The sequence below is a fragment of the Zootoca vivipara genome, chromosome 7 (assembly GCF_963506605.1).
Source record: "Zootoca vivipara chromosome 7, rZooViv1.1, whole genome shotgun sequence".
Taxonomy (NCBI): domain Eukaryota; kingdom Metazoa; phylum Chordata; class Lepidosauria; order Squamata; family Lacertidae; genus Zootoca; species Zootoca vivipara.
Window position 1 is genome coordinate 52,080,773 of NC_083282.1, and position 21,645 is coordinate 52,102,417.

At 39.8% G+C, this 21,645-nt stretch overlaps 1 protein-coding gene across 12 annotated transcripts in view; it reads left to right on the forward strand.

Moving 5' to 3' along the window:
- ANKS1A (ankyrin repeat and sterile alpha motif domain containing 1A) overlaps positions 1-21,645 on the forward strand; it is a 117,952-nt gene that overhangs the window by 25,182 nt on the left and 71,125 nt on the right. For 8 of the 12 annotated variants that reach the window (XM_035123318.2, XM_035123322.2, XM_035123319.2 and 5 more), the window contains exons 3-11: positions 1,998-2,154; positions 3,927-3,989; positions 12,331-12,627; positions 13,207-13,282; positions 14,378-14,479; positions 15,123-15,215; positions 16,515-16,708; positions 19,022-19,102; positions 20,765-20,885. In XM_035123318.2, the coding sequence (XP_034979209.1) occupies positions 1,998-2,154; positions 3,927-3,989; positions 12,331-12,627; positions 13,207-13,282; positions 14,378-14,479; positions 15,123-15,215; positions 16,515-16,708; positions 19,022-19,102; positions 20,765-20,885 (1,184 nt within the window). Of the gene's footprint in view, positions 1-1,997; positions 2,155-2,317; positions 2,453-3,926; positions 3,990-12,330; positions 12,628-13,206; positions 13,283-14,377; positions 14,480-15,122; positions 15,216-16,514; positions 16,709-19,021; positions 19,103-20,764; positions 20,886-21,645 lie in introns of those variants that run through there. The other 4 variants (XM_035123325.2, XM_035123332.2, XM_035123334.2 and 1 more) reach the window with 2 other exon arrangements.

Below are 21,645 nucleotides of genomic sequence, written 5' to 3' on the forward strand. Positions count from 1 at the left end.
ACTGCTTTATAGCCCCACTATGCTGCTCCACCTTTCAGCCCAATTCCTGTGCCTTCTCCAGCATTAACAAACATTTTTCTACCATCTGGGACAACTGGACTCACAGCTGTCACTTGCAACCCTATACATAGGCGCCAACTCCTAGGGCCAAGGCAGTTTCAGCTCCTCATAGAGATAGATAGATAGATTAGATATACTTTGAGGCGGCAGGCCCCCCTCAATTTTAGGAGGGCGTTTGGCTCTGTCCCCTGGCTCATCGTGACATCACATGTGTGATGTCGCCAGGGTGGATTTGATTTAAATCAAACTGATTTAAATCACGATTTAAATCACGATTTAAATCACTAGTCAGTAAGGCTTGATTTAAATCATAGTTGATTTAAATCATAAAGACTAATTCTTGCTGGTATAACTTTAATATGCAAGTAGCTGAAGATTTTTAGAATAACAACTTTTCATATTAGTTTTTTTTATCCCCAGTTTAATAGGTTAATCATTCATATTTGGACAACTTTACTGTTGTACTTAGGAAGGAGAAAAATAATCATTACCTTAATAATAACAATTTAAATAGATTTATTCAACTGAAACAATAACATTTCAGCAAATGTTATTTGCTTAAACAAACATCCATGTTTGTTAACTAATTTGGCTAAACAAAAACAAAATATATATATTTTAAGAAACTTAGACTGTCAGCCCAGCCTACACATGAAAAACTTAAATACTGTCCACTCCAAACAATCAGAAAAATATTGTTTCTATTCTATTCACTGAACTTATTGAAACTTAGCACTGAAGGGGTTGCTTCTGTATTCATAGGTTTGTAGAACAATAGGATTAAGGTCTTTTTCTCAACTCTGTTCATGTTATAACATTTTTGCTGTGAAGAAGAGGCATGTGATCTCTGTTGAGTCAAATTCAGTTTTGAGAACTGCAAAAGTAAACCAAGCACCTGTGATAATATCTTGTAGGCAGAGAAACTGCCCAATAATCTTACAAAAACCTCTGGAAGAGCATGACATTGTGAATGGATTAATGGAATTTATTTACCCCCAAAATTAAACATATACAACCTTATACTACAAAATTAAAAAACTAATCTTTATTTCATGATGGAATAACCTTTGGATGGTAATATGTTTTCCTCAAAAAGCATTTTATTAAAAAAAATCCAATTTAAATCAAAAAAATCGATTTAAATCAAAAAAATCCGATTTTTTTGATTTTTTTAAAAAAATCATTGATTTTTATCCACCCTGCATGTCGCATAAGGCCCCACCCCAATCCTCTGGAGAAGCTGACACCTCTGATTCTATAGCAATTCTATAGCTATGGTACTTACACATTTGTAACTAATAAGTTATGTAAGACAATTCTCCTTTAGTGCTGCCCCATTCAGTTTGAGAAACACTGATATATGTTTTGCTGTTAACTTGATCAGTATTGATCTACTTACAGTTGGTTTTATGCTCTTAGTGTACATAAATTGTGCAAATAAAATTCAAAATATACTAAAGCAGTGAAACACCAGCCTTGTTCAAGCCTCTTGTGAGCATTCAGCTAGCTTGTGAGCATTCAGGAGTTCATTTGCTTGGATGAGCCTTAGCTCAACTTTAGAGATTAGTACAAACCCCCCTGCATGCTCATGTGTAGCTTGAGTGATTAAAATAAATTATTCCACCCCACTTCCTCCACAATAAGCTCTACTAACTCTCTTTCAGGAGTTAACTTCCAGTAAGTGTGCTTTGGATTGCAGCCTTATTTTCTCTGGGTGGAAGTAGCTACAAGGCTGCTTTCATTTCTGTGGTTCTAAGCAGTCCGTAACTGAACACCTGAATCCAAAAATATTTTGAAAGCTGAATCTATTCAGACTGACTTATAAAATGTATTCTCAAGCATTCTTTTTATGCATCTTAAATCAGTTTTCTTTTAATTACTGACTCGCATCTAGACTTACTCTAAATATCTCACAACTTCATTTCTCCTCCCTACAGGGATGTTGTGGAAGTTCTTTTAAGGAATGATGCATTAACCAACGTGGCCGACTGCAAAGGCTGTTATCCTCTTCATTTGGCAGCTTGGAAAGGAGATGCTGAAATAGTGAAACTACTAATACACCAGGGACCATCTCACACTAAAGTGAATGAGCAGGTCTGAATATGTTTCTTATTTTCATGCTCTTAATAACCTAATAATATTAGGATTATTCTCCAGGAGAGTGAGAATCTGTGATACTCAACATCTATGAGACTCAGATTTATTCAGGATTTATTGCATGGCAAGGAGTTAAATGTTAAATACTATCTCTATGCAGGAAAACAAATACCTGTCTTGAAAGCTGCACTTCTGGCCGGCCACCTGATTAGAAACTGTGGAAGTAAGCAGTACATGAGCTGCAACATGTGCAGGATGGAAGGATGTTAACCATTGCTTTTCTTCCATTTGCTGGGTAATTTGAAACTTGGTGTAGTTGATGTACCAGTTCCTTTCTGTGTTGGAGCCAATTAAAGTAACCTTAGTCTCCTTTAGTCATGTTTTTGTAGCTGCGCTTAGTTTGTTCTAGTCCTTGTGCTTAGCAAGCTAATATTGTGAAGTTCATTATAGTAAAGCTTTCACTTATTCATTATTAACCTACTAAAGAGCAGTGCTTCTACTCAAGTGAGAGGGGAATATGTACTTGCCCCAATTTTAAAAATTGTGTTCCATTTGACTTGCATCTTATTTTTTTTTAAATTGCTCCATACAACTTATATTTATCCTGGAAGCTAGCAGAATTACAAAATTCCTATTAAAAATCCAAATGTCCTTTACACCCCCACTGAACACACAATGGAAATTAAATATATATGTTGGTTAGTTTAGTCTGACTACTGCAGAGAATCAGTTTTTTTCCTGTTCTAGTTTTTGTGTGAAACACTGGTCTTTGGGGTATTTGTATTCTAATACTATTGAATTATAACTGGTTGACAAATTTTCTTCAGATTTCTTGCAACTAAGATAGCATCAAATTAAAAAGGTATTAGTGTTCAAAGAAACTGAAGCATTGTGAATGCTGTGGAGTTCTTTTTTACCAGGCTGTGTTACTGCGGCCTGGCTGGAGGTCGCTCTGTACTGTTGGCAGTGTGTGTGTTTTATCACTGTGGGTGAGACTTAAAGTAATTGAGGATATGCCTTTTGTAAACATTTTCACTTCCAATAGAAAGCATCACCCATGCTGAATCCACACAGTGACTACTTCAGCCAGTGTGGACCACATTACAACTAGGATGGGATGGGCAGCACACTTTGTTCACAATTAAAGATAAAATTCCATGATTGTGGGGGTTTAACAGCTATGAAGTCATGTAGCTTTGTGATGTTTCCCATAAATAGTCTATTATAGGAATAAAATCTCTAGTTGAAAAGAAAGTCAGCAGTGCTGTTCAATTGCTAATTAGTAATATTCTTCATATGAAAATAGCTCAATGTGTGTGTTAAAATGGCATTTGATTATATTGTTGGCAAATCTTTTTTTAAAATTTCGGCTGGGCTCATCATGTTCTCAAGCGCAGCTGTGATCATTTAGTTTGTTCCAGTCAACAGCATTTAAGTTTATAACACTGTTCACCATTCTCTAGTGTTATTGGAAGGGGCCATATGAAAGTGAATGATCTTGCAATCTGTGGCTAGCATGAGACAAAACATATAAAAAATGTTAAACAGTGAACTGTAAAAGATTGTCACATAACGTTTGCATGCTATCTTTAAAATGATGTGCATGGTGCAGTTATTGACAGCTGGAATGGCCAGTGTGATTAATTGCTTTTCATTGGAATGAAATATTGTCGTGTTCTGTCATTCCTCCCGTTCAGAGTCACTCACTGCTTTGTTGCTATATCTTGCCCATTTCATCATCACGTTTTCTTTTCCTCTCCTTTTTGTAGAATGCTCTTGAGATCAAAGAACTCAAAAAGTACGGCCCCTTTGACCCCTATATCAATGCCAAGGTGTGTACTTCTCTGCCACTATTTCACTACATCATTTCTCCGCGTTGTATTTTTGTGCTTCTAGGTGCATTATCATCTAGTTGGTTGGTGATGCCTACTTGTGAGGAGGGGAGGGTCATGATTGTAAATGCAAACAATTTACTGTGGAATTTATGTTAAGCAGCCTTTGATAGTCTGGATGGGGGAATTCTACTTGATATTTAGGGGGGTTTCCTCCCATTCTTCGATATTCTATAGTTGGGATGCTGGTCAGTTCCCAGCCTGGATGCAGAATTTCAACAGATGATTTCACAATGTTTCAGTATTGGCTCCCACATTTAATAAGAAAGGGATAAACAGTGAGAGTGCTTCTTCCACACACCACTCTAAACCTAGATTGAGGGTCACATTGTAGAATTCCAGAATATTTCTGGTAATGGTTGACTGAGAACAACAATACCTGTGTGTATATGTATCCTTTCTTGCTTCATTGGTTGCATTGTGGCATCTAAATGTTGCTTTCTCTCAGTCTTGCCTATATCTCACCCTTGCTTCTAGCAGTTCCTCTTTTATAAAGTACAAGCATAATTTATGAAACAAAACTTTTGAGAATCATTGAAGGAGATCTGAGGTTACTGCATATGCAGTCCAGTAGTATATTTTGAACCACACTATTTAATTGACTGTTATAATCAAGCTCCAAAGAAATAATATAAAGCATTCTATTTAGTTTTTTAATACCAGGCTGACTGAGCTCTTCTGTTATACCTACGCAACTACTGTTAAGGGCCAACTAAAACCTTACTGTGCTTCATCTGCATGGCTTTACATACACTAAAATATGATGGTTTGAAATTAATAGGAAGGCACTTTTGCAAGTAGATTCCTATTACAGGAAATGTGGGACGTAAACTATGCACCAGAGCTTTTAATACAGTATGACCCAATCATAAGTATAGTAAATGACCTACTGTGATAGGAATAATAATGCACAAGTTCTTGTGATTGCATCACTAAATTGCTTGCTTGGACTTTGCCCCTGCCAAGTACCAGTGAGGATTTGGGGGCATTGGGGTCCTTCAGAAACTGTGCTCCCCACTTCCTTGGCACTCATAAAGATTGTATATCACACTTTATGATACATGTAACAGCCTTTCTTATGGGATCGTGAAGAACATGGTGGCCAATATTTGCATCAGCCAGTTGGTTTTCCTGGTGCTCCTGCTCCCGTGGGAATTGTCTACTAACAGAGGAAGAAGGGAGGCATTTTTTTTTTGCTAGTTTCCCAGTGTCCCGACTAGAGGGTTGGGAAACCATCTAGAAGAAATGTTGAGAGGGCTTGGACTGTATGAAGTAGGGGAATTTTGTAAAATCTGCTTTCCCTCCATTAGTGGATGTTGCCTTCTGGATCAAAAGCTTTTCTACTTCTGCAGGGGCAGCATTTGGATACAATCCCAGTATTTTAAATAATTAAGGAAGAAGATCAATGGATTTAAACCAACTTTTCTCTTTGGTGATTCATATATTTGGTTACTCAAATAATTAAAATTGGTTTGCAACTAAATAGAGCACTGGGTTGCATCCAACAACATTGTTTCATTAGCAGCTCATGGAGTTCTGCTTGTGCAACTTTCTCTCCTTCTCTTTCCCCATATGCCCTCAACCCTCCAGAGCAGATTTGAAGGGATGCATGAGGAGAGGAGAAAGAGGAGAAGTTCTGTTGCGCGAGTGGAAGTCCAGAACAACTTTATTTGATACAACCCTTTTACACTATCCAAGAGTGTAATCCAAAATATTTGGTCATACAGCCTATGGACCTTTTGCACCACAAAACTTAAATCTGTGTAGAACAAAGAGGCAATTGTGGAACTGAATTTTGTTTTGGCTCTCTGGACACATGCAAGAACAGAAAGCAAGATCATTTACTTGAAGTCTAGCGCTAGGAGCCAAAGAATTATGAAACTGATCCTGTGAGTCTGAGCAGGCTCTATGCTCCCCCCCCCAAAAAAGTGGCAATTTTGATATGTCGAGGGAATTTTAACAACAGCAGCAATGTCAAAATCCACAAGGCTAGTGCAAGTCTCATGTGAAGCAAGTCTCCATGGCTTTCAGATGGAAGGACTGGTGGTTACTGAATAGCCGCTTTTCTCCATTAAATGGAAAGTAAATGCCCATGCTGTTTATGGAGTCACAAATTTTCACAACTTGCCATGAAAATATGGTGCATTTTATTTGCTTGCTTGTTCTTTTTATATCATGCCCTTCCTCCCATTTGGAGTACAGGGCAGCTTCATATTAGAAATCATTAAATATCCATCTAAGATAAGTGACAGTCATAAAATCATTACATAAGATACAGAAAAGCAACAGTGCAAATGCTAAAGGGACCACATATGAAATAGGAAACAAAGCCTGGGGTGAACAATGTTTTGACTTTATATATAAATATTCACTGTGGGAGCAGACAAAATATCCTCTGGAAAGAAGTTCCATAAATGACTTGTGAGGCTATTTTTGCAAAGCCACACTCACCTGATGTCAGGTGTGTGGCAGGCAAAATACATAGCTGGACCAAAAAGGGGTTTGCAGGCACCACTTATAGGGCACTAAGCTCAGGACTTTGAAATTGCTGTGTGGCTCTTCACAACTACCAGCTGGTGTTCACTGCCTGCATAGAGTCTTGTGCAGTTGATTGTTGGGGCTTCAAAGCACCGCAGACAGACCTCTACAAGCCATGTTGGTGAAAACTGGTCACCTCATCATAATGATGTGAGTTGATTGACAGGTGAACAGCCCCACCCACCTGTCACATTTTACTTGTAGGGGGTTGAGGAGATGAAGATTTGGCCCACTGGCTGGATTCAGTTCCCCACCACTAGTTAATAGATAGATCCAGCTTCCATGAATTGAACACTTATAAAGGCATCTAAAAGTTCCGCCTCACCATATGTTATACTGGTTAATTCCATAATTATATATTGTGCATAATTCTATTTCCTTTTGTCAGCCCTGAACCCATTATTAGCGAATTTTATTGGATGACCACAAATTTTGGTACTGTGAGAAATGGGCAGGTTTCTTTGAATCCAGTTTCTCCATGCCATAACTTTATTCATCTATATCATGTTCCACCTCAGTCATTTTTACTCCACACTGAAAAGTCCCTAACACACAACGTACAGAAACTTTACTTACATGAAGTTTTTATTTTATAATGGTAAAATGAAACACTTGGGGGGGATTCTACAGTATTCAATTCTAAAGTGTAACAATTTACTTTTGATGTTTGTGCAATCATTTCTACATTTTAAAAATGAGATGTAGTGGGACAAATTTTCCAGATAGAGGGGAGGAAATGGCAAATAGTTTCAAGCAAGGGTAGTGCTTGTGGCAAGGGCAGATGTATTGAATATTCACATATGCAGGCTACTCTGAGTCAAATATGCTTATGCCCATGAAACAGAGGCAGTATGCCTCTGAATACCAGTTACTGGGAATTGCAGATGAGTAGAGCACTCTTATGCTCATGTGCTGCTTACAGGCTTCAAAAAGGCATCTGACTGGTCACAGTGAAAACAGGATGCTGGACTAGATGGGATATTGGCCTGATTCAGCAGGCTCTTCCTTGGTTCTTAAATAACTTTGCATTCCTATGACTTAGTGAACTTTTAAACATAATAAAATTTTAATGAGGACTTAATGTGCTTTTAAAATCAAGTGACATTTCAAACCTAATCTAGGTCTCTTTAACATGTATAATAAATTAGGAAATTTTAAATAGTAATTTCATTTCACTATCACAAATATCCTTTGTTAAGCATTCTGTGGGAGCAGAAAAAAAAAATAAAACTATGAAAGTCTATTATAAACCTGCACAGACTGCATACAGAAACAGTAGAAGTATGCCATTTTGTATACCCATCAGTAGAGCTTTCAGTTGTAGGTTGTCATACAGTGAAAGCTTGCTTCAGACAGGTTGATTTTCTTCTTCTTGCTTTTTGCTTCCTTCTGGTGGGACTTACAACAAGTCCATTCATATGTCAAGGAGAAAAAACTTCAAAACATATTTTCTCCATTTGAAAAATACTTCAGCAACTTATTTTGACCCCCTTCACATACATGATGTAATGTTTGATCTTGAATGTTATAAAGTACAAATGTAGGGCCCTGACAAATAGAGGGTTGTGTCTTTTTTCCCCTTTGCTCCAGTCTGCTATATGGCAAGCCACTGCCTTTTTACATGTGAATCCCTTGGTGTGGGTTGGGGGGGGGTGGAACAGGGCAAGAAGCAGAGCAAACATTATTACCCCCCCCCAGTTTCCCCCTTCCCTTTTCACCCCCAACCAACACTTCCTTGTCCCAGTGCAAGTAAGGAGAACCTGCTTCTGTATGCTTATCACTTGTAGGATTAGGAATTATGATCTTAAATCAGATGCATTTGATATCTGGAGGTTGCCAGTCAACATTACATTGCTTTCAGTGGAGTGCACACTTGAATGTGCATTGGATGGGCATCAAATTTACACTCACCGTTTCTGATCTAGCAAGGGAAATGTGCGTTGAAACAATTTTCTCATGTGTCTGTCTCAGTGCACCTTGCATCATGAACTTTGTGGCTGCCTGTTGCAGCCCATTGCTCAAGCCAGAATTGGTCTGTTTGGCATGTCTCCAGAGAGTGGGAAGAGTTGGGTTCCAATAATACATACTCTCTCCCAACTGCTATACCTGTCAAGCCCAAGGAAAACAATCCACTTGGCACAATGGCTTGTGTCTGCATGCTATCTGCTGCCAGTAATCAGAGGCAGTATAAAGGGAGCGTGTATGCACAGTTCTGACCTGGCTGATGAGCAGGGGAGATCATTTTAAAGAATAAGTTACCCATCTAAATATCTTTAGTGTGTTGGTGTTTTAATATGTAGAGAACCTACTTCAGACCTCTCCTTTCTTTCTGCTCAGCATGTTCACTTGTTGCATATGTCTCATTTGAAAATAGCGAGACTGATCTCTAGATTTTTGTTAAATATACAATATGATAGAATGGGTTTTTTTAAAGACTTGCAAACATTTACTCTTAATACTGCAATACTATTTACTACAGTCAAAGGTTTTAGCAAGTTCCTTAAAGGCAGAAAATCTGAATGTATTAAATTATGTATTCAGGCTTTCCAGAACCCATAGGGGTCAAAGCTTGTTAACTGCTGCAAGGAACACAGTCCTTTACATAAATTCTCTAAGTTCCAGCAGCAGTAAGGCTTGAAATGATTCTTCTCCCTCATTTCTACAAGGATAGGAAGCTACAAGGAGAGAAAGCTTCAGGAAAGGGAAGAACTGACTCTCCAAGGTTTCATGCAGTGGCCTTAGATAAGCTGGGGTAGAGATCAGGCTCATAACTTGATCTTGCAAGAAACACACAGGCAGTAGCAGCCAGAAGGTAGAGGAGGGGCATTATATTGTTGATACAATGCATGAACAGTTCACCTCAGTAGGGCTATTGAAGAGGATGCAACAGTACATGAAATGTTGGGGTTCCAGTACTCCAGGATCTGCAGTGCTAAGGAGCATTTCTTTGCCCTGTTATCAGGGGAGACATTCATGTCCATAACAATACATAAACAGGATTTATCTATACATGTTACCGTATATACATTTTCAGCTGACTGTAGTTTATATACCATTAATATGAACGGCAGTGACTCTAGATGTGAGCTGATATCAGTAGTAGTTAACTAAACTAGATGTCTAGCAGGAGATTGTAGAGATGTACAGTAGTCATCCTTAGGACATGTCATTTTAGAGGGTTAAACTTGATTTTTTAAAAAAATTCTTCAGTGAGGGGGTCTTAAAAATATGTTTGTGATTGGAAAACATTTAGCTTGGCACCTCTACGTTTGATGAAGAAGAACATGAACTGCTTTTGGAAAACCAAACATTTTTAATTTTACCTTCTGAAAATGATAGTGCTTTATTGTTTTTATGCTGTATAGTCTCATTCAGCCTGTTAAGAAAACAGGCGCTAGAGGTGTGACGGGGCCGCAGCCTTCCCTCCCTTTCTGTGCTCGGCCGCGGGGCACGCCGGGAACACAATTAAACAAAATCGCTCTCCCGTCGTGTCCCGCGGCCGAGCGCAGAGAGGGAGGGAAGGCCGCGGCCCCGCCGCTCCTCCCACGGGCCAGGTAGGGTTGCCAGGAGGAGGAGGCAGCGGTGGACCAAGATGGCGGCATCGATGCCGTCATTTTGGTCTGCCACCGCAGGGAAACGGGAGGCAGAGGGTTGAGGGGGGGAGAGAGTGCGCGCATGTGTACATCCTGCCTCTTCGTCCAGTCCCTGTGTCCGTGGGGCACATGCGCATTAGCGCGGACACAGGGACTGGACGCAGAGACACAGGGACTTTATTATATAAGATACTGCTTTAGAATTCTTAAATATCAACTGGTGTTGAAATACTTTTAAATAATCAGATGCATTCAAATGAAAGACGTTCCCCAACCTTTTACTTTTATGGGGAGCAGGTACAGGAAGAACTTCCTTTTGGCTTCTCAGGCAACTGGGAATATACTAGAGCCATCATTTTCTCGCAGCTCCTTACAAGAATTTTCTGAAGTCTTTTGAACCTGAGGCTCTCTGACATGAGGAGATAATGCTTTAAGTCCATCCGAAAAAATTATGCATTTTTCTGCATTAGTCAGCTCTAGCTGATCTCTGAGGCTGAAAATTAAGTGTCCTTATGGTTTTGGGGTGTGAGGAAATCAGAGACTAAGGATTAGCTTCTTAAGGAGTGGTAACTTCACATTTATTACAAAAATTCCTTCAGAATCAGATGCTGAGCTGGAGCGGAAAACATAATATAGCCACTTTCCAGAGGCTTAAAAATCTAATGGGAGCTCCTTTTTAAATTATAAATTCTTATGTGCATCTCAGATGCACCTATATTCTCATATTGTTTATATGCAAATTTAAATGTAAATCGTCTATTGATTTAAAACATTAAAATATGATAATGTAGCTGCCTTAAATATCATACACACCCTCTTTTCTTAGTATCTTCTTGTCTCTTCAATTAATATTCATGTTAACCAGATATTAACAGGGAGCATGGAGGGGAAAGACTACAACCAGCTCTGCATAATACTAGAGGCTGTAAAGTATGCAGAGTAGAATGAAGCCAGCACTTTTGATTTATTTTCCTGATGTTGTTGACTCCTGTGGCACATGATATATGATTCATATGTAATGTTCTGTCAAAATACATCAAGATTCTTTGGTATCTGCTCTTAAGTGCTACATCTTAATTATAAACTCTGAGCCATATGCCCTCTCTCTTTATTCCTTGTGAATATCTGTGCTTGCTCTTAATGTTGCATTACCTCATCTAGTTTCACCTTTGCTGTAAATCTCCCTCCCCCCTCTCCCCCCCCCCAGCAATTCCTCAGCTTGGGCTGTTACTTGGCAATTCATGAGCACTTGTACTCACCCCCGCCCCCAGTTTTTCAGATTTTGTGCATATGTGTCATTGTTCATATTAATTTCCTTTTTGTTTGCAGCATGCTCCTGAATGTAGATCTGAGCTTCTTTCTGCCTTGGCCATTTTTGCCATGCTTTCATGTGGTCCCAAACCATAGCATGCAGGATTAAACTACAAAGTACTCTATATTACACCTTGTCCAGTGCAAAACTGCCAACTCCACAATTCTATGATACCACAAACTGTGTACAGTATTTGAAACTTCCTCTTGTTTCAAGAAGCAGTTGTGGCATAGGGGCCTATTGCTCAAGAGAAGCCTGTCTTACAGAACTAGTTTCATATTTCTTTGGATCGCAATAAGCTTCTTTTGCTTAAAAAAAGTAGGAATACAAGATTAATTAACTCATAGCTGCCAAGTTATCCCTTTTTTTAAGGGAAATTCCCTTATGCTGAATAGGCTTCCTCGTGAGAAAAGGGAAAACTTGGCAGCTATGATTAACTGCAGGCAAGTTCCATAGACTTTTATAAACAAAAGTATATGCAAAGGAACTTGCAGCCATTGCATTGTGCATTAAAATTAAGTTTCTTGAAATCTGGATAAATACGCAAAGTTGACTCACTTTGATTGCAACATTGATGAAGTAAATATAAATACTAGGGGAGAATTATGGAAGCATTACTATTTCTCTCACAATGAACTATTGGGCTGTGCACTGTTGCCTGTATCCCTTTGTTCTTTTATCAGTGTGGGTAATGCATAAACCTCACAAAGGAATTTGATCAAACCATTTTATTGTAGGCAGTTGTTGTTTTAAATATAACTATGAGTTGGTATTTTAGAGATGGTAACATTCTCTCTTAATCCGAGTCCTAATGGTTTTTGTATTTGTGTAATCTCAGAATAACGACAATGAGACGGCCCTGCACTGTGCAGCTCAGTATGGCCATACAGAAGTGGTGAAGGTTCTTCTGGAGGAGTTGACTGACCCTACTATGCGCAATAACAAGTTTGAGACTCCTCTTGACTTGGCTGCACTCTACGGGAGATTAGAAGTTGTGAAAATGTTGCTCAATGCGCACCCCAATCTTTTAAGCTGCAATACTAAGAAACACACACCTTTGCACCTGGCTGCTAGGAATGGCCATAAAGCTGTAGTTCATGTTCTCCTGGATGCTGGCATGGATAACAATTACCAGGTACTTTGTTTGGAAGTTTTGTGAATTTAATATTGAAGTAATGTTCTGGGTATTGGATATTGGCATTAACTCCCTTGGGAGAGGAACTAAGTTAAATGAAACCTAATCAGAGCTCTCCTTTGGAAATGCCTTGAGGATTACAGGGGTGGTTGACCTGCAAGTTCAGTTCCAGACTGCTGTGATCTCTCTGGCAAGCATGCCCCTATAGCAAGTTCACAGAAGTGGCTACATTTTCAACTAATTTCCCAACCTTTCTGTGTTACTACTCCTTTCACAAAGGGAAACACACAAGGTTCTTAAGACTGAATTAGAGGTGAAGTAGCTTCTGGTGTGGATTAGAGGTTAAGTAGTTTCTGACTGATGTGGTTCAAAGTGATTACTTGTAATTTTGAAGAAGCTGCCTTAAACTCTAGAATCTCAGTACTGGTAAAGAAGCTTGGGGGATTTTTTTCTAGTTGTGGATGAGCTGTAGCAGCTGGCCTTTGTTTGTGAAATGAGTCCTTGCGTATGTGCAAGTATTGCCTTCAATGTTCTCTGATTGCATTCACAACTTGGATTCATGCTGTGTTTGATTTACAGACGGAAAAAGGCAGTGCTTTGCACGAAGCTGCTTTATTTGGCAAAACAGATGTAGTACAGATACTGCTAGCTGCGGGTGAGAATCTTTCTGCTAAAATGATGTATCAGTTGTACTGTGATCTTTAGACTGTAGTGAATATTTGAGGAATATTTTTTTTCCCTTTCATTGCAAACATCCTGCAATATAAGCTGTATTTAGGCCTCTGGTCTTTCCCTCCATCAGCCTTTTAAAAGTTATGTTCCATACCCAAGCATCAATGTTAATAAAAGCTAAATAGAACTTACTAAAACTTCACATTTAACAATCATAGACATCACAAATTAGTCCAAAGAGAAAAGATCTTGCTATACTTCCCAAACTGGTTTGGGGGTTGTTATATGTCTTGAAGGAAGGGAATTTTATAATTTTGGCCTGGCCATCAGAAAGACTATTTGCATAGCACAAGGCTGGAATAATTAGGACTGTGTTCTCAGCAGATTCAGAAATTCTGCGATAGGACAGAGATTGTTTTTCCTATTCCAGAATAATAGTTGTATTCATGTTATAGCAAAAATAGCAAAGAGGAATAATATTACCGTGGTATAAATTTATTCCATAATAAAATGGTTAATCTTTAAGGTGTCCCTGGATTCTGTTTGGTTTGGTTATTTATGTAAGAAGCCTTATTATAAGCAATATAATGCAGCCATAATCATCATTTGGAGGTCAAGAATTTGTGCGCTACAAATTCTCTCCACAGTTTGCTTTCACCACAATTGAGTGCCAAATTTACATCAGGGCTTAATTACGTTTAAGGTTTGCCAGGATCAGATTTTTAAAAAAATATAAAACGAAAAGCCTTTACATGACTTTAGGATTCCTGAATTGCTTTAACTGTTGTATGCATCAGCACAGCAATACTAAACTATGGTTAAAGCAAGCATTGGAAGGAAGGCAGAATGCACATGCAAGAGGGGAGGAAGGGATTACACCAGCCCTGGACTTTTCCTGATGTTTATATCAGGGTTTGAGTATGAAAATGTTTTATATGACCTGGATGCTTGTACATCTTTTAAGTGTTCTGCATTACAGTTCACAATTTGACCATGGCTTTTTTTTAATGATAGACTGTGTATAAAGCCACATTTTAATGATAAATAATTTGTAACCCTTTCTGTATTATGTCTTAAGGCATTGATGTGAATATAAAAGATAACAGAGGCCTGACTGCTTTGGAGATTGTGAGGGAGCTTCCATCTCAGAAAAGCCAACAAATAGCAGCTTTCATTGAAGGTAAGTCACTTGTGCAACAGGGCTTCCACTCCCCCTCCTCATCCCCCCACCCCAAATTTGGCTCTGACAAGAGCAGTGTGCGAGTAGAGGAGAGGAGTTGTCATTCCATCTGGCAAGCTGCACTGGGAACGATTGAAAGAGTGTGACTTTGAATTCCACTTAACATTATTGTACACATGCACAAAGTGTGGTGACTTAGCCTAACTGAATCAATATATAAAAGTTTTGGGTTGTTCAGTGAACTCTAATGCGGGCGTGAAAATTGACTTCTAGTAAAAGTGTGTGTGGTATATGATGAGTGTTGAATTTGATTATTTAGCACTTCAGTTTTCCTTATCCAATTTCAGATGTGTATGACTATAATACACCTTGTAATTGGCTCTTGACATGCCGTTGATGAAATTGGCATCATTAATTTATGCCATCAATAAGAAAGCAAGGCCAATCGAAGCATTTGTTTCTAGACATAATGGGCTTAGTACAATTTGACTTTTTTGTCAAATTTGTAGCATCCAAGTTTAATGAGTACATATTAAATTTGTCAGTTCTGAATAAGCTGGTATGTTCTCTGTAAGACCTCTACCATTGCTGCTTCTACATATTCTTTGTTTCTGCAGCTGATTTGCACTTTTTATTTTTTCAGATTGCACAACAGGGAAGAAGATTGCAAAAGCAGAAGACAAGACACCGCCACCATCAGCTACCTCTACTGAAACCTCAGTTCGTGTTCCCCAGGGTAAGAAATTGGGTGGAAAGGAAAACCTCACCATATTTTTTGCTCCATAAGACACACCTGACCAAAAGACGCACCTAATTTTTTGAGGAGGAAAGGGGGAAAGCCCTGGTTTTTTTGGGGATCAGCTCACAGTTGTGCAGTTTTTTTTGCAAAGGGGGAAAGCTCAATTTTTTTGAGCATCAGCTCACAGTTGTGCAGCTTACCTTGCAAAGGGTGGGAATCCTGTTTTTATGGAGTTCAACTCGCAGTCCTGCAGCTTCTTTAGGAAAGGAAAGGGAGACAGATAATCTAATCAGCCAGTCACATGTTGCTGGGGAAACACAACAATGGAGGCCTGGGCAAGGGGGTGGGGCCGGGAAGGGAGCTAGCTTCTCTTATCTCCCTCCCGATCTCTTGCAATCAGCTGCTGAGCGGGTTCTCTTTCCCTCTTGTTAGCCTTTAGCTCTTTCTTTAAAAAAAAGAAGAAGCACAATCTGCTTTTCACCCTGGGCAAGTCGGCTCCAGGGACCATGTATTCGCTCCATAAGACGCACAGACATTTACTCTTACTTTTTAGGAGGAAAAAAGTGTGTCTTATGGAGCGAAAAATACGGTAATTGTAGTCAGTACCTATTATAGCACATGCTCTTGCAGGGTGTATGAGCGGCATGTCTCATACTACAACAAGTAGTATTTTATTGAGGTTGTTGTGATTATTTGTAAACATGCCATTTTCTACAGTCTGACTATTAATGTTTGTACAGATTTTTGGGGCAGTACCTATAAATCCAAGAAGGATGTTTTTAAGCAATCACCACCAGTATTGTGTTACTTGTTGAATAGTTGATATAAAGAAATTTGAACCCAAGAGGCTGAATTTTTGTTAATCTGCATAGCAAGGGAATAGAAGACAGTTAAGTTAAATTTGTGCAGGTGATATTGCACCCATGTTTACTTGTCTGACACAGTCATTTAGTACACTGTTGCTTACTACCCAATTATATTCATAGAATCATAGAGTTGGAAGAGACCACAAGGGCCATCCAGTCCAACCCCCTGCCAAGCAGGAAACACCATCAAAGCATTCTTGACATATGCCTGTCAAGCCTCTGCTTAAAGACCTTGCTTCTCTTTTATTCCCTTCTCCCTTCATTGGATCTAATGTTCTTTCTGTTTAATTTCTGCAATCTGGTGTCCCTATATTATGCATGTTTTCTGGGCCTTTTCAAATCCCTGTGTCCCTGGGCGTTTTCCAGTTGTGTGTCAGCATGGGATCACTACAGCTGTTGTTGATTATTTATCAATTTCTGTTTTCTCTAGGGAATGTGGAGAAAGCAGTGACAGAGCTGATCATAGATTTTGATGGAAAGCCAGATGAGTGTCCATATGAAGTCTTGTACAATGCAACATCCTGCCATTCTTTAGACAGCCTTGCCAGTGGAAGATCTTCAGACAGAGATTCAGTGAATAGGGAAGCGGAGATGACCAGTGTTAAAGTGACAGGAGTGAGGCCTGTATGTAACCTGATGTGTGTTGTCTGTTTCCTTTTTATGGAAAGTAGTCTGGGATATATCTCCAGGCCTGTGCACTCTCCACACTTGCAGTAAGTTGATAGCCTAGCTGTACAGTTTGACCATAATATTAAATAATTGCAACAGGCTTTGCTTACTGAGCAATTGGAAGCCACTCCCTGCTGCATGTGCTACGCGTGATGTTCTCCCAGAGCTCTTGAGCATTATAACTTCATGATGTGATGGCTATCCAGATTTTGGTGAAATTCTACACCAGTATATTTGGCTGTTGAATGTGTTCACTTTAATGAAATCTCTTCATGTTGCTACCGCTACTTCAGGTTGTCACTGAGTTACAAGGAAAGAAGTTTGTGTAGAGCATGACCTTCATTTAAATATTTTTTTCCCATCCAGCTTTCCTCCATCCAAAGAATGTTGAATGCCAGGCTTCTCTGTCACATTGTTAGTTCATGATTTTAGTTTGGGAGCAAATCAATTTTTTACAGAATTTGTAGATGCAATCCAGTAGGGGGAGCTTGGGGGCTTTACAGGATAATTATATAGCTTCAGTATAATTATATAGCTTCCCTGAAAGCAGTCTTGCCTAAACGGAGCTGCATTTGCTGGATCTAGTATCTCAAGGTCTGTACAGACTGTGGAGCATATACAGTTGTGTATTGGAAGCATGCTACCTTGCCTTCATTACTTCTGACTTAATAGCTTCATAGAAAACTGTAGAAATACACATTGAGCAATAATGGAGCAGAGGAAAACAGACAAAAGCTAACAGCTAACTGAGAAGAATAGCACTATAGCCTAGTGCAGTCTGGAATCTACCAATAAAGCAAAGATTGATTACTCCATATCATAAGCATACAAATCAATGCAAAACCACACAGTGAACTAAACCTGAACATGGATTGTTTTTGCATGGGCAGTCTTTGTGTCAGACAGGCTCATCTTATATCTGGGGCAAGAATAACATGAGATGGACACAAAGCATGGCAGTTAGATGAAGATGGGCCTATGACAGGGAACTCTGCAGCAGGGTGTTCTTGTTACTCATACTAGTGAGCAATCCTGATCAGGAAGCCTTTTATACAGACCAAGGAAGAACCACATATTCTGGCATTTTAGGCAGCTTGCTTGTTGGGTGCCTTCCTTATAGAGTCTTAATTTGGTGTGTGCATGTCGATCCATATCCTTGCCTGACTCACAGTGGCAGAGCAAATGCCTGCGCTGCCCAGGGCGGGCGCACTCCCGAGGGGGGTGGGGCATGGAGGGTGCCCCCCCAGGCGCAGGTTAGCCACTCGGGTGCACGGAGCGATGTGTGCGCCCTGCAGCCGGGGGCGGAGCGAGCCGCTGATGGCGGACATTTGGTGCACTGCCTGCCTGCGATTGCCAAATGTCACCCCCTCAGCAAAGACACCCCGGGCGGTCCGCCCCCACCCCCACCCCCACCCCCTTCCTCCGCCCCTGCTGACTCAGGTTCTATGCTCATTTCTGACCCACCCTGGCATTAATGTCTGCTGGTGTGGTTTTTAGAAACATAATGAAGGTTTAGGATGTTAATGAAGCAGAATTTAAGCAAGGTGCCCAGAGCATTATTTCCATGCCAACTTTCCATGTACTTGTGAAATGTAATATATCCAATATCGGTTGCCTGAAACTAGCTATCTAAGTCAATCATTAGATAGTGCAAAGTGCATGCAAAATCTCTCTGGTGGCACTAATTCAAAGACAGATATTTTACTTAATACCACATATACTACCTAATATTATATGTTTGTGAGAGTGAATAATGGTCATTTAAAACCAGCTAAAATACAAAGACATTAAAATCAAGACAATAAAGAATTATAGATACAGTAGCAAGCATAACCAGCTAAAATGCAGTGAGTCGGATAAATGTGCCCCGAAGGCCTGAGTAAGTAAATAAGCTTTCAGCAAGCACTAGAAACACATCACGGTTGCCGTGTGCCTGATTTATGAGGGGAAGTGGTTCCACAGGGTGGTGCCACAACAGAAAAGATAGGTGCCAGGCAGATAGTACATCACAGTGCCCCGCAATGAAGCTCTGTGGTTTGCAAAGCACTGCCATATCATCAAACATTAGCAAATTCTCTCTAGCCAGTCTAGTCATGAACTGTAACACAGTAATGAGATAATTATTTTAAAACATTAAATTGCCATCAACAGAGGTATTGAAGGGAGGCAAGGTCAGTTCTTCCAGGGCATACCTGCTGCTTCCAAAAAGATCTGAAAGTTGGGAATGAATTTGGCACAGGATATTGACAGTGACTTTCTGTACTGTAGAGAGAGCGTCCGCCGCCTCCTGCCAAGCCTCCCCCTGATGAAGAGGAGGAGCCTGTAGAGAAGCAAAGTTCATCTTCTAAGGTAAGTGTATTGTTTCCCTCTGAGGGGCTGTTATGGTGGAAGAAGTTTCTTCAAAAATTTTAATATCTTAGAAGACACAAATATTTTTTCTACACTTCTGTGATTATTATGAAAGTTAGGGTTGCAATCAACTAACTTTTATTTGTAGTAGGCCCATTGGAATTAATGGCCATGTCTAACTTACATCTATTAATTTCAGTAGGTCTACTCTGAGTAAATATTAGCTGAATACAAGCCTTAATATCTTTCCAGTACATCACCTACTTCCAACTCCATCCTCACTCTTGTTTAGAGCATCTAGATCTTTCATTCCACAACTGGCATTCCATTAGACACGCACCTGTGGAATACAATTCTGCCTGGTGTATTCTTCGACCCTAGTTTGACAGAATGTTTCTCCTGTGAAGAAAAGTTAACATTAGGCACGGAAAACTCTTGTTCAGTTCAGACACGGTTTCCTGTAAATGCAACCACAATATAAGGTGCTGGAGTTGGAAAAACACCTAGACATTCTTGATTTTCTCATTCCCTGTGCCTATATATGGCCACACCAATTCAGCCCTTCCCTCCGGCATCACTTTGGACACCAACCCCTATATAGTAGTTGTCTTTTCTTCAATCCTGGGAAGGTCCAGATTTATTTATTTAGTAATTAAATTTGTATACCACCCGTAATACTTGGATCTCAGGATAGTTCACAACAGATAATGTTGCGACTTGTCATTCTAAGACTAGTGTGCTGCTACAAGATACTTACCACTTCCTGCATTTCACTAGTGCCTGTTTTACACTTTAAGTACAGTACAATAGCATAGCATATTATGCACGCAAGGCAGAGAGCTTAAAAGCTCTTTTTGCCCTGGGTTTTCCTGGCGTGAAAAGAGCTTTTAAGCTCTCTGCCTTGTTTACCAGGCAAGGCTCGCTCAGCACGCGGGCTCTAGGATGCTTTTGCGAGATCTCATAGGGCTGTCTGAGTTACTGCAAGATCTTATATGACCCTCCCCAGACTTCCAGTGCCAGCACACCGAGGGGGTCTTGCCCAGTAAGCAAGGCAGTGAGCTTAAAAGCTCTTTTCATGCTGGGTTGCCCAAGCAAACCCAGTGCAAAGCCTGGGGATGGTTGTGTGAGAGCTCCTGGAAACTCGGACAGCCCCGTAAGATCTTGTGAGAGCGTCCTGGAGCATATGTACTTACCGGGCAAGGCCTTCTTGATGTGCTGGATCTGCAAAGGTAAGGGTGCTTGTGTATAGGCAGTTCCAAGGGGGCAGTTTGTGTATATCCACCATTCCCAGAATGTAACCCCCATATAAGGTACAGTTGTACTGTTCTAGTACTAAAGAACTCTGGGGGCACTGCAAAGTGTGCTTCAAATTGCAGTACTATAGCAGAAAATGGGGATTTTGGTAAAATGGGGACATTTGAGGTGGAAGAGAAACAGCATTAAGGGACTTGTGTGTATAGTTGAGGCAGAATGGTAATGGGGTTGTAGGAGGGGGGAGAGTGTTATCTGTTGGGGAAGAAGACACTGTAACACTGAAGGTTAGATTCCTGAGACCTTGATCTCTTAACGTATTCCAAGACCAAAAAGAGTCTTGTCAGTGACACTGCTAGCTTTTACATAATTGCACATGACATGTGTGCTGATGTTTTTGTGTTTGGTCAGGGTTTTGTCAGCAAGAGGAAGAGTAGGGGAAGCACAGCTGATGAAGAAGAGGAGCATCCTTATGAGCTGCTGCTAACAGCAGAAACTAAGAAACACGCTGCAACAGATAAAAAAACAAAAGGTAAAAGCTATCGCAAATATATGTAATTAGCATGTTTTGGGCAGAAGATGAGACGTTCAAACCATTATTGTTTTAGTTGGGTGGGCAGGCTTATTTTGCAGGGACTGTCTGATAAGATGCTTTTGCAAGATTTTGGTTAAACTATTTCTTCCTTGGCATCTTATTCGTGATGGAGTGTTCATTCTTCTGGTACCTGTGAAGACCATTAGTGTCTTAACTTTTTCGTTTTACAAAAGTTTTAATTTGGAAAAATAAAGCTAGGTGAAAGTCTCTCATCTTGGCAACAAATCATTGGTATGCAAGGATTAGTGGAACAGCTCTGATCAAAGTATCTACCAATGCACCAACTGATATGGCTTCCTTTGACATAATCTGCTCTTTTTGTTGAAGTCCAGCTGGGAAAGTAATTAGCAAAGGAGAGAGGCAAACACATACAAACAAATCTCCTATTGACCCACCTAATGGAAATTAACTATTCCCTCATATTCGATACTTAATTATTGTGTCCTACAGGAGCCCAGCTAATGTGTCTTGCATGTGATTTGATAACTGCAATGTTCTTTGAATTTTGTTGTTGCAAAGCTTGCACCCTACTACTTCAAGTGAGAGGTAACTTGAGAGCACTTCATGTGTTACTTTTTCCTTTAAAGAGAGGGGGGGGGATATTATTAAATAGTCAACTCATAAAACATAAAATTCAGAATAAATGACCAACCCTGAATCAAATAAATTCTCTAAAAATAATACTAAAACAAAAATA